General features: G+C 32.0%; 1 protein-coding gene across 1 annotated transcript; it reads right to left on the bottom strand.

Annotated features, from left to right (window-relative positions):
- Positions 1–2,519: 2,519 nt before the first annotated feature.
- On the bottom strand, positions 2,520–8,748 carry LOC133689647 (digalactosyldiacylglycerol synthase 1, chloroplastic-like). Its single transcript, XM_062109598.1, has 7 exons — positions 7,980–8,748; positions 6,961–6,993; positions 5,952–6,039; positions 4,540–5,021; positions 4,181–4,447; positions 3,675–4,024; positions 2,520–3,343 (listed from the first exon to the last, which is right to left on the bottom strand). Exons 1-7 carry the CDS (start codon positions 8,610–8,612, stop codon positions 2,809–2,811), a joined length of 2,388 nt encoding a protein of 795 aa, XP_061965582.1. The 5' UTR covers positions 8,613–8,748; the 3' UTR covers positions 2,520–2,808.
- Between the last annotated feature and the right edge of the window lie 4,547 nt (positions 8,749–13,295).

The following is a 13,295-nucleotide window of genomic DNA, read 5'->3' as shown; positions in this document are numbered from 1 at the left end:
ATGTTGTAAAAAGTCAGAAGCTTACGCAAAACTTGGTAGTGAGATAGCATATGAAATATGATCATCTCAACAGCAAAGACTGGAAAAAAAAGAGCAAGGTGCTGCAGTTGATTTACTAGTAAATTATTGTGAACCGAAGGTATAAGAAAAATGAAAAGGTAAACAAAGATGAACCAAATATGCAATGGCAGTCAATAGAGTTGAGATCTAGATTATTACCTGTAAAGCTGCATTTGACAAAACAGGCTACAGTCAAATCTCATCGATAAAATTATCAGATAAAAAATAAAAGTAAGGCTATTGTGCAAATCAGCAAATAACTAGCAATACCCCGTTTCAATAAAAAAAAAATTAATCCTTTAGAAATAATACCATAAAAGCAACTAAGATAATTTAAGTTTCTGACTTTTTTCTTCTTAATTGCAGATTCAAGGTGTAAAAAAAAAGAGATTGAAATAATTAACAACAAAAAAAAACTTAGCATGTATGAAAAGAAATAGTTAAGGCCTACATCTTTTATTTATTTCATTAACACCCCCCCTACTTTTCTTTTATCAAGTATATATATATATTGTTTGATGTAAAGAGCGTATGGATCTAAAAATGATGTCATTTTCAAAGGCTAAATTCAAAAGTATAAATTCTGTTGAATTTTGAAAACAAGAGAAAGCAAAACAACCTCGCAATATGTGGAAAAAAAATGTATCTTACTTATGGAGTATGGGTCCTTATAAGGAGTAAATTAAACCATGTAAAAATAACAGCACACCTAGCACCTCTAACTATTAGAACAAAAAAATCAAATTGTGGAAAGGTAAGATGAGAACATAATTTTTTTTCCTGTAATATATGAAACTTGTTCACTCGGATAAAAATACCTGAAGCAATGCACTGTTATAATATAGAGACAGTAGCACACTGAGTCAAATATTTTAACAATATGAACACTCCCACCTGAATACCATCCATTTATGGAAGAAAAAAAACTTTTAAAAAATGGTTGATTAAAAGCCACTGGATAATGCAATAATTTAATCTTGGATGATTCATTGTAAAATAATTATGGGCACAGTAACCAAAAGACATATCATAGACAAAAAGGAAAAAAACCAATAAATATATCAGTAATAATTAGAATCAAAGAAGATTAAAATAAGGTTATAATTGACAGTCATGCCAAACTTTTGATTGACATTGCTTTCATTATTATCTCAAAAACAATCCATGAAAACGAAAAAAAAATTAAAATTGTGAACGATAAAAAAAATACTCCCCCGGAAGATCCACAATCATATTTCAAAGTCTATTTAAATTGTAGTCATAGATGTGTTTAAACCCTAACTTATCCGTCGAATTGAACTTCAATCTAAAATAATTTGTGAAACTTTTCTACTTTCAAATGTTTAACGTGAACGTTTAGATCCAAATTGGAAATAAGCATGTAATGAAAAAGAAATCCAATAAAATTGTTAAGAAAGCTTAACAAAATCACACACCTGGCCTCAACAAAGCATCTCTAATTTCTCAATAGCATATATATAATCTGTCGATTTTTATCTACAGACTCTAACCTGCATTTTATAAAGAAGAAGTTTTAAAAAATTTATAAATAAATTATGAATTGGTTAAAAAAGCATCACCACTATAAAGATCCAAATATAAATTTCAAGAAATAAATCCTGCTTGACGTTCACTTCACTCCAAAACAAACCCAAGAAACAATATATCTGATATTAATAGATTCAAAGATTCTATTTTCTATGAATTAAAAGAGATCTGAAAGATGAAAAATCAAGATCAGTAGTTTTTCTCACCCGACATGGCCTTCCTTGCTTCTTTCTTTTCTATCTTCAACTCCTAAAAAAAAAGATGCAAAAACAAATCAACCATAATTACTGTAAAGAAATTCAAAAAACCATCTTTAAAAAGTCCTTTAACTTCAAATAAAAGGATGTTGATGCATTGAAAAAAGAAATCAACTCTTAATCAGAAACAAAATAACCCCAAAATTAAGCGATTCAAATGAAAAGGCTAAGATGAAAAGAGAGAGCCAATGTTGCTTGTGTGAAGAGGGAAGAAAGAAAAGAAAAATTGATTTGCCTTTGTCGGCCGGTAAGAGAGGAGAAAAAGAAAAAAATATGATGTCCATTGATCCACGTCTTCCAGGCATAAAAAAATAGTTTTGTTTGTAGTTTTAACAACTCGTGAGAATTTTGAAGAAATTAAAATACTCACAGTAAAAATAGAAAAAGGTTTGCCTCTAATAACTCGTGAGCATAGGAAAAAAAAAATTCAAGGTATTGTTACAATCCACAGTACCGTCTGCATAAACAGTGTTTTTACCACGCGTTTTAGAATATTGTTAATATATTCAATATTAAAAAACAAACATAAAAACAAAAACAGCCGCAAATCACAGGTTAAATGGCTAGTAAATCTATAAAACGTGGATTATCAAAAATAAGCAAAGGCAAAAGAAAACGTAAGAAATCAAACGAACAGAAGAGACCACAGAGAAATGCCGAAAATGAACTTCCAACTTAAGAGACATTTATCATTGATACATTCTTACATAAAAGTACAGTTTACTTGCATTTGGAATCACCACTACATATTTTAGCATCTACCTGTATCTATTGAAAAGAAATAAAAACAAAATTTGGAGGTGGCTGTAGAAATACGTATGCTTCAGATATAAATACATCAGTAATGAAAGAAAACTTTCTTCCAACTAGCTAGTTTAGGAGGATCCTACATACTGCGTTGATTATTATACAGGAGATCTGCGATATCGACAGTTCTATCTACTTACCACCCATAGATCGGGTTTTCTACTTGTGGAGGCAAGAGATGGAGGTCTTTACAATGCTGTTTGTCATAGTCCCGTGTCCCGGGTATGGCTCCAGTACAGAGTCTAAGAAGCTCATTCCCTGTGAGGCAGTAGTGGGCAAACGCCAACCCTCCATCAACCATCTCTGACATATTAGGCGTTGAAACTGCTTTTGTGATGCTCCTCCCATTAGTTTTGCTCAGTTTTACATCATCTTTTTCAGGATCCAAGACTCTATCAAGCTCTGAATACTGCATAAATCTCTGGGTGGCTGCCTCCCATGAGAGGTTGTAAATTTGCTCTGGAGTAAGAGGATGAGGTTCATTTGCTAATGCTTCCTTAACTCTTGCAACAAAGTCCTCAGATGTCTTGTAAGTCAAACAGTTGGGAAATGACCTGAAGTACTCATTTGATGGGTGGTCCGCACATACAACAAATTTTCCCATTGCTAGTGCCTCAGCAGTGGCCGTGCAGAGCACATCACTGAGACTAGGATTTATGAAAACTTTGTACCTTCAAGCAGAGAAGAAAATGTTAAAAGCCTAAAGATAGTGAAAACACAGCCACAATGATTTACTAAAACCTAAGTGTCTTCAAGAACTGACAAAAATCTTTCAAAAAGAAACAACACAGACATGATTCATTCACTGGTGCCCTTTTCCTGCCAATCACACAGCTGGAAAGTTTTCAGTAGGCTAGCTCAGAAAAAAAAGCTCTACCCGATCATTAGGATTTAGTCTCTTTTTTTCAAAGTTATAGTTCTTGAGTTATTATTAAATTTCTTCCGATTTACAACTTGCTCATATGGCAAAAAACCAAAAGACAGTTTCTATAAAATCCTTACCCGTGAAGAGAATCATCCGCATGGTCTCTTCCTTTCAGAAAGTTGAGATTCAAATCCAATCTTTTAGCTGTAGTCTGAACTTCATTTGCATCTTCTCCATTTCCAAAAACATCTAAATTGAAGCCATCAAGATCATTCTTGTGCTTTGCCAACAAATGTATCAACTCCTTGTATCCCTTGGCCCATACCATCTTGCCTAAGAAATATGCTCCTTTTGAGAAGGCTTGCTGCCCAAGTTCACTTTCAGCTGCAACTTTTTCCCCAATTTTCAAAAACTTTGGATTCACACCATGAACATTGCAAATGACAGACTTCGGTAAATCCTGGGTAGCAGCAGAAAGGCGAAGGACCTGAAAAGTGAACACGAAATGATTTAATCTAGATAATAGGATGAACATTTCAAAAACCAGCCATTTATATGGTTAACACTGCTATAGCAACAAAGTTTAGGTGAAGCCACCTTTAGCATCCAATGATCAGTGTATCCAAGAAATTAGTCAATTTACCTTGTGGCAGTATGCTCGTGTAACCAAGTTGTTTATGTGTTTGACGAAGAATGCTTGGAGAGCCCCATTCTTCTCCCTCTTGATATATTCTAGATAATTTGTGTGGACAACACCAACAACATGATTGAACTTCGTAGTCCAACGCTTTCCATGGTGATACCAATTCAGGTGTTCTGGCTCCTCCAGGATGGCAATGTCAGCATCTTTTGATGGAATGAACTGGGAAGTATCTCCTGCAGGTATTATGCTTCTCCTTTCTTTTGCAAACTAGAGAACAATAAGAACAAAATTATCACTTATCCTTTTGCACTTCAATACTATCAACAAGATGGTGCATATTTTGATTATCAATCAGCTACCTTTCCGGGATAAAAGGAGATCTTAAAATTAGCTTTAAAGCCAATCCTTTCCTCAAGCCAGTTTCGTATATAATTCTCCTGCTCTTCTGGTGAAGTAAAAGTGAGATTGTTAGGATAAACTAACTCTTGATCTGACTTACAAAGCCATGGAACCAGCAGGGTAACATTTTGCTTTTCAGACTTTGCTAAATATGCTGCTCGAAAAAGTGGATTAACAGCTGTTCCAGTCATCCATGGAAGACTAGCAGTTGTGACAATTGCAACATGCCTCTTCCTATCAGATGGGTGATGCTTTGATAAGTCAGTCCAAAAGCCTCCATCATAACAATGCCCTGTACTTTGAAGAACACTGGCTATTCTTAAATCCAGTTCATCATTTGCATTCTCATCAAGGAGGGTCGATTCTCCTGAAGACAGCGAGGGTAACAAAAGTTGGTTCTTGCGACTGCTACACAAGCTCTCCACTATCTTGTCACAAACATCTGAATCATAATGAAAACATCACAAAACTCAAAAACTGCATAAAGGTCAACCAACATACAATAAGCATGTTTGATGGAAAGAGGAAAGGCATTAGTCACACGAACAAATATTTGAAAGATGTGATATTATATTAGTTTCCTGATAACAGTATTTTTTGACAACAGTCACCATTGACAGATGGATTTACATGCTTTTCTTCAAGAGATGCAAATGGATGGTGTATCCTTCCACATCTGGTACTATCAGTAGTGAATATCAACATACTAGAGAAAATCACAGGAGGGTTTGAGGCAGGGGTTCAATTTGCTCATAGCTGTGAAACATCCAATCACATGTATGAATATCACAACCTCAGCCTGGTGTGTTATAAGGAAAAAACCTCAGAATGAACACAATCCACCCCATCCATTCACTATCCTCCCCCCAAACATTCTACCCTCCACAAAAAGATAGATTCTGAACCTATTACTACAATATTTCTCACAAGACAACATTCTGAACTTTTTTAAGCATCAAGAATTACAATTTAGCATCCATGGTGGAACCGAATCATAGTCATCATACTTAAATTGTATCCAAAACAACCCCAGTTCTATCCAACAAAGTCAACAGTGCCATTGGTATGAAAAATCTTAATCTGATGAGGATTATTCAAGTAACAGCCTCCCTTCGTATTTCATTGTCATCTGGAAAATTGCAACTGGTTCATAAATTTTCCACACATAAGAGCATGAAATAAATGTAGGCCATGCCTTCTACAAAATATAAAGATCTCTTCAGGTACACAAAAGATCAACATTCAAGAATAGTCCAGCTAATGAAGCAGTATTGACAAAAATATTACATTCACAAGAGAGCACGCATGCATATAATCATGCCTTTGCACCCGGGGCGTAAGTTTAGAAAATTATAAAACTCAAGTTGCTTGCCTTTTCTGACACCAAGTTGGTCCAAGAATGGCTCAGATTGCCTGACCAAATATGCCAAAAGCTCAGGGACATCCAGTGGTGGTACTTCCTGCATCAGGCATACACAAGCAAACATTTGGCATATTTATTATTCAAGAAAAGATCTTAAAAAATAGTAATAATAACAATAAATAATTCTATTTATGTTTTCCTCCATGAACGGTCAGAAAGCCAGCGAGCTTGAGTACACTGTAAATAATGGAGTCCTAGGTTAAGAAGTGGCCAAGCTTAGTAAGGTTCCAGCTTTCCAAACAGGCTCAAAGTTCAGCCTGGGCAGTCTATGATCTTCAAAAAAAAAAAAAAAAAGGAGGCAACCTGTTCAAGAGAATTAATGTGCTCTTACAATTTCAAATCAAGAAGACACCATGCGCGGCAACCCTTTGGTGCCTTTTTTTATCTATTTGCTTTTATTTATCAGGAAGAAATAAAAATGGAAGACTAATTGTAGTATACCCTCCAGCAATAGCACAGAAACTTCAAAATTGTTCACTAAGGCAAGGACAATCAACCTGCAATATTTTTATATTTACAACCATTAAATGACTTATAAAGAAAGATTGAATTTCAAAAGTTGTAAATATATCATATAGATAATTCTCCACAAGAATATTTTGGCAGCATAGATACTAAGTTCATTCCTCCTGTGTGGAGTGAGGACATCAGAGCCGCAACTAAAACTGTCTTTTTCTCTCTGTTTTTTCCCCTTAGATAGATAATTTGATTCTGAACAATCCCAAGTAATTTACCACAGGTTTAAGTGGTCTCAACACCCAATGTAATCAATTGCTTCCAAGTCTAAGGTCACAAAATTTGGATGGGACACTGGTTTTTAGATGATATTGGACTTGCACGATTCATTGTGACTTGAGCTTTAGTCTAATGGATGAAAACTACAAATGAGTCTCGCTGTCTGGAGTTAGGGGAGATTTTGGTGACAGAATGCAAAAGTATATACAGGTAAACATCTAACCTTTGACTCCTGAGGCTCCTTGTGGATTGCTTTCTGCAAAAATGTAGACAGAATGAGACTCCTTACATTGTTAAAAGAATGAATGCAGCTAATGATCATCTAATGAATATTAATGAATGCAAAATATGCACTGATGATTTCAAAACGTTATATTGTGCAGTAAGTGTAAGATTCTACTAAGCTTAAGTATCAAACATCAAACCAGGGGAGAATATTTTGGTGTGTGTATGCAATCAAAGGTGAATCTAATTCATTCTGTGGAAGAATGTCTCTATGAGGATCAACACATTTCCTTCAGATTTGAAAGCAAGCCCTGCATCTATGTCACCCAGACCCAGACTACCGTATTCATGTCAGACATGTTTACATGAACTCCTAAATGAGAGAAAATCTCATAATGATTAATAAATCTGAAACTTGAACAAGCACAACAAACCAGACCGTGGTGCACATGTTGACATAGCTCTTCATAGACGAACTCACAGCAGCCAAATGGTGAACTTCAAAACTTACACAATGAAAATAGGGTCCTATAGCTAATTATAACCTTACTAATGTCTAAATGCTATTAGGGACACCAAAGCATCAGCCTTTTTCTCATTACTTAAACACCAACTTCATCATTACCATCATATTTCAGCTTACACAAGACCATTACAGTCCCCCTCGAATGCTTCAAATACTTTAGCAAAAGTTTCTCCTTAAGCTAGTGTTTCAGATATGACCTTCCAATTTGTTAGTTAACCATCTCAAATATAAAAATTGACAACCAATAAACATTTGAGTAGTGCTGCATAAAGTCATCTAGCTTTGTCCAACTAATAAATAAAGAGACCAATAAAACCGATCAACTAAAAAAGACTCTACTCCAAACAAAATCCCCAAATTCCCAAGTCTCATATAAGCAACAAAACTCAAAATCCTATAAAAACGAAATTGCTCATATTCTCATCTAAAAACTGCTAAATAAACGAAGCCACCAATAAAAACAAAATAATAGTAATAACAGAAAGACATACCAAGCTAGACTTCAGTTTCTCCACAAACTCGCTATTCTTAAACCCACCAAATATCTCACCGAACTCACTTTTCTTCTCAAATTCCCTCAACCTCCTTTTCAAAACCCGTATTGGCTTCCATTCCCCAAATTGCCCTCCTCCTCCCTCCTTCCCTTCCCCCCAGAACTCCCTAAACCCCAATCTCCTCCTCCTATCAAGACCCACAACCCCTCTTCTCTCCTCTCCTTCCTCCTCCCCCGCCACAATAGCATTCTTTATCGCCGACAAATCAATCCCTAACTTCGCTCTCGGCCCCCACTTCTCTAAAACCTTCTTACTTATCTCCGGAGCCGAATAAACTCTCCGAATTTCGGAAAATTTTGGCCGCAGCTTCTTCACAAAATCAACTTCTGTAGGTGAAGTAGAGGATTTGAGCGGTGAAGGTACAGAGAAGGATGCAATTGAAGCTGAATTAAAGAAGTTTTCGATTTCGCGATCGAATGAGTTGGCTAAATTCTTGAATGAGTTGGCTCGTGCTCTCATGAGTTGGAGATCGGCGTCGGCTGAGTCACGGACTTCTTTCCATCCTCGTGAAATTAAAGAGAAAGGCGTGTTGTTGCTGTTGGTTCTCGTTGATGTTGAAGTGGTTTCCATGCTTAAATTTGTATAATATGGGTTTCTTAATATGTGAAATTTTGGCAGTTAGAGAGAGTTCTTTCGTGGAAGAGAAACAGTGCAGATAGGCAAAGATGCAGAGAAATGAGGAAGGAGTGGGTTTCTTTATTATTATTGGGTTTCTTTAGTATTATTATTATTATTATTACTATTAATAATTGTTTTAACGGTTGAGAGTTGGGGGGCGTGTTTTTAATCTGGTGAAACTACATATCAGTACCCCAATTATGTATACTATTTCATTTGGACTCTTGAGTTTGGTTACTTAGGAGAGACAGATTAGGGAAGTTAATGAGAAGGGATGGATAAGATTATTTTCTTGTTTGGCATACGGTGGTGGCTAGATGCCTATTATGGAATTAAAGGATTCTTATTTTTTAATATTATTATTTGTTTTTTATTTATTTATTTATTTATATTTTAAATACAGTGTAAATTTATTTTTGTTTGTCTATTGTCACTCTTCTCCATCCTCTTATTTTATCTTTTTTTTTTATTCTTTCTCCATAAAAAAAAAAAAAACTCTTTCAAATAAGGAAATATTATCTTATATTTTTTTTGTTGACTTGGACCGATAAAAAACATTATTTAATTGAGTGTTTTTTTATATTTCTATTTAGAGGGTAGAAATTGTTCGATTTTGGAAGATATATACTCGATTGAATACATCAATGTAAATGGGATACTGAATTGTAATTCTCCTTTATATTTCTATAAGGTTCTGGAATGAAGCACGTGTACGATTGAAGAGGTCGGGGGGATTTTGGCGGGTGATGACGTGGACGAGTCACGTGGGAAGAGGAGGTGGCACGGAAAGATTGGGTGGGGTAGATTCTCTTGCGAATGATCTTGTTAGCTCATACGAATATATTAAAGGATATGCTGCGCTGGGGTGATATTGAGTTGTATACGTGTGTGAGGTTGCACGGAGGTTGATGTGTGCACCCTTCAAATTAGCATATAAATCACTCACATATTTTTTTGAATTATATATATACGGAGAATTAATTTGAAAAAACAATAGAAATATGTAAGAATAAAAAACATTTATTGGAAACTTTTTTCTAATGAATTGAATTCTTTAGAAACTTCTATAGTAAGTAATATTTATTTTTGCGGGCCAATTATATTTTTAAATTTTTTATTTTAAATTATTTTTTTTATTTTTAAATTATTTTAATGTGATAATATCATAAATAAATTTTAAAAAAATAATAGATAAATTTGAAATACATTCATACATACATATATATATATACACACACACACACATACAAACATACAAAACAAATGTTTGAACAACTAACACTTTTTTTAAGGATATCTAATAGCTAACTTAAATGTTTAGGAAAGTTTTTTGATGCTTAATAAAATTAACATTCTCAAAATAGATATATAAATCATATTTTTGTCATTTAAAACATAGTTTTAAGGTAGCTTAATCAAATGTTTTATATAATTAGAAAATCATTATCATTTTGTCGTATGCATTTAGGTGAATTAATTATTATTATTATTATTATTTTGGATTGGCATGTGCTTTTCGTCAACATTATTATTATTATTATTGTGCGAATTCAAATTCAATCAGCTTGAAGTTAGAACCGTAGAAAACGATAACTAATTTACATGTGCTCGCCGCATGGCCCCTTGCGTATACAAAGAATCAAGGCAACTTAATTTTCTCACGTAGCCGAAAGAAGGAAACAAAAATATACAGTCTTTTTGACGACAAGAACGATGAACAATCAAGTCGTCCATTTGATGATGCTTGCTTAGACTCTTCAGAGGCAAAGATGCTCGATCGTTAGCCAGCCAAAGACATTTCCATTAGGGTTTCGAGCTTTTCTATCACATTTTAAAAGTGTAGTTTACGTTAAAGACAAATTTGAAGACTTGAACAACTACCCGTTCAAGTTCACACAGGCTCAACCAGCTTGCTGTATCCCAGTTGTGTTGTCGGCTAATTTATTGGTATATGTTTGATAACAGGGAGAAATGTGATTTTTAAGAGTTTCTTAAAATTGAAAATATATTAAAATAATACTTTTTATTTTTAATATCAACATAATAAAATCATTTAAAAATATCTAAAAAATCAATTTAATATTTTTATAAAAAAAATACTTTAAAAAACAGTGTATAATATAAAAATAAACACTCATTAAAATGTTACCCCACCATTGTTTTGTTTATTGTGTTCTTCACCTTGTATATGTCATGACAAGAGATCCTTATGGCTTTAAGGACTTCACTGTTACATCAACATCACTGTACGTATAGTGTGTACACTAGCCTATTGGTTTACACTATGTTGAGAGTCGGAATATAAAAAATAAAAATAAAAAATTAGTCATTCGGATCATGTCTTTTAAGAAACAGATTTTAATCATGAAATGAAAAATATTTTTATTTAATATTAAGATGAAAAAATATGTGATTTATTTTGGTTAACTTAATCTAATTTATGAAATTCACATGAATAATTTTAAAAAAAATCTTTAATCCTGAATTAACTCAATGTTAAAGGATGAATTCGATAAAAAAACAATATATAATTAAAAAATAAAATGAACTCCAGTCAACCAAGAAAACTTGCGATGAAAATCATGCACGTCATCGTCATCATATTTAATAATTTTTTTTTAGATATTATTTTTTATTTAATTATACGATAATAAAACACATGGTAATTTTTGTATGAAAAATATTTTTAAAAACTAAAACAAAAGGATTTTGATGGGCTTGCGAGGCTGAAATAACAAAAACAAATCATTGACAATAAAGGTGAAATTACATTCTCTACATAATATTAGGGGTTTGATATATATATATATATATATATATATATATATATATATATATATATATATATATATAAACAATTTTCAACTAATTTTCAACCTAAAATATCTAAAAAATACCCTAAAAATCCTGATAAATCTATCTATAACTTAAAAAAACAACTAAAACAGCCTGAAATTCTTCCTCTTCCTGCAATCAAATCTACCTTATTAGATATTTTAAAGAAAAAAAATATAGGTGAAACTCTTTTATCATATGAAACTTATTGATATTAATATCAATTATTTTTATTTTTATGATGATTTTGTGATCAGAATAATCATCAAAGATTACTTTCGTTCTCAACGCGTGAATCTAGTAAGAGCTTTAGTGAATGTGTTTTTGTTAATGTTAATTTTGTATGTTTGGTAATAAAGAGAGAGTTAACGTTAACGTCACAACCAAGCAGCAGTCGCGGCAATGAAATGGTATCCAACATTGTTCACATGGGCTTTCCAAGCCCATGATCTACAAATTATTATTTCTCTATTGTTTCAGTACTCTTTAGTCTTTCCTCTCTAGCCTTTTTCTTTTCTTGTTACAAGCCGAGAAGAAAACGAGCTAGGCTCGGCTAATCTGGTCACCTCCTTCATAAAAACGATGGTAGATTAAATTAATAAAATGAATCCTTCAACCGTGATCTTTATCAAGAAGCCATCATTAATAAGCTAATGACTCATCGGTCCTCTTCAATCAAATTACAGAAAATTAGTTAATACTGTTTGTTTTTATATTTTAAAAGTATTTTTTAAAAAAAATTAAATTTTTTTTATTTTTTTTACTTCATAAAAAATATATTATATTATTTTGATATATTTTTAAGTAAAAAATACTTTAAAAAATAATCATAATCACACTCTCAAACATGTTATGTTATGAGTTTCTATTTCAATTAATAAATAGTGTCCTTTAATTTTAAATTTTTGTATTAAAAAAATTGGTATATGTACATAAACCGGTTTATTTAATTTATATAAAACATTTGTCATAACAAAGTTGAGATCCACTTGTCTCTTACATTAAAAAAATATTTTTTTATTTAATAAACTATTGGGACACAATTGTGTTAGGCAAAATAATATTTTTTTCTATGAATCATTTGAAAAGTTTCTCTACCTTAAAATTTGTTTTTCTATATAAAAACATGTATTTTTTGTTTTCAAGGCTTATCATGACTTGAAGAGAAAATTCAAATAAAAAATATGTACTTTGATAATTTTTATGCTACTATATGAAAAAAAAAGGAAGAAGGAATAGTTAATTTGAGAAAATTATATAAAAAATCACACAAAAACAAAGGCATTTTATTCTTATTAAATATCTAAGAGAAATGTTTTTTTAAAAAAAAATTATACATATTAGTTTTATATATAATCATTAATAAAAAAAATTGCTAACATTATCATTCAAAACCTTTAATTTTATTTAAAAGTATAGTGTCGTCATATGATTTTAAAATATTATTGTGATTATTTTATTTTAAAATAAAATTATTTTTTAAATTAAAAAACATTAAAATGCATTCAAAACCTTTAATTTTATTTAAAAGTATAGTGTGTTATATAATTTTAAAATATTATTGTGATTATTTTATTTTAAAATAAAATTATTTTGTAAATTAAAATACATTAAAATGGAGGAATAGTTATTCTCGGTCCACTAACCTTTTTTTATTAACTCAAGCATATGCCATGTTGACCTTTTGAGGTTTTTATTATTTTGAAAATAAGCAAACAACATATTAACTCTAACAAATTTTGGACATCCAATGTTGTCAGAAAATTAGAGTTCAAGTAATTTAAACTCCAAAACTTAAAT

Source organism: Populus nigra, chromosome 3 (assembly GCF_951802175.1).
Source record: "Populus nigra chromosome 3, ddPopNigr1.1, whole genome shotgun sequence".
NCBI classification, from domain to species: Eukaryota; Viridiplantae; Streptophyta; class Magnoliopsida; order Malpighiales; family Salicaceae; genus Populus; species Populus nigra.
This window is presented reverse-complemented; position numbering and strand designations above follow the sequence as displayed.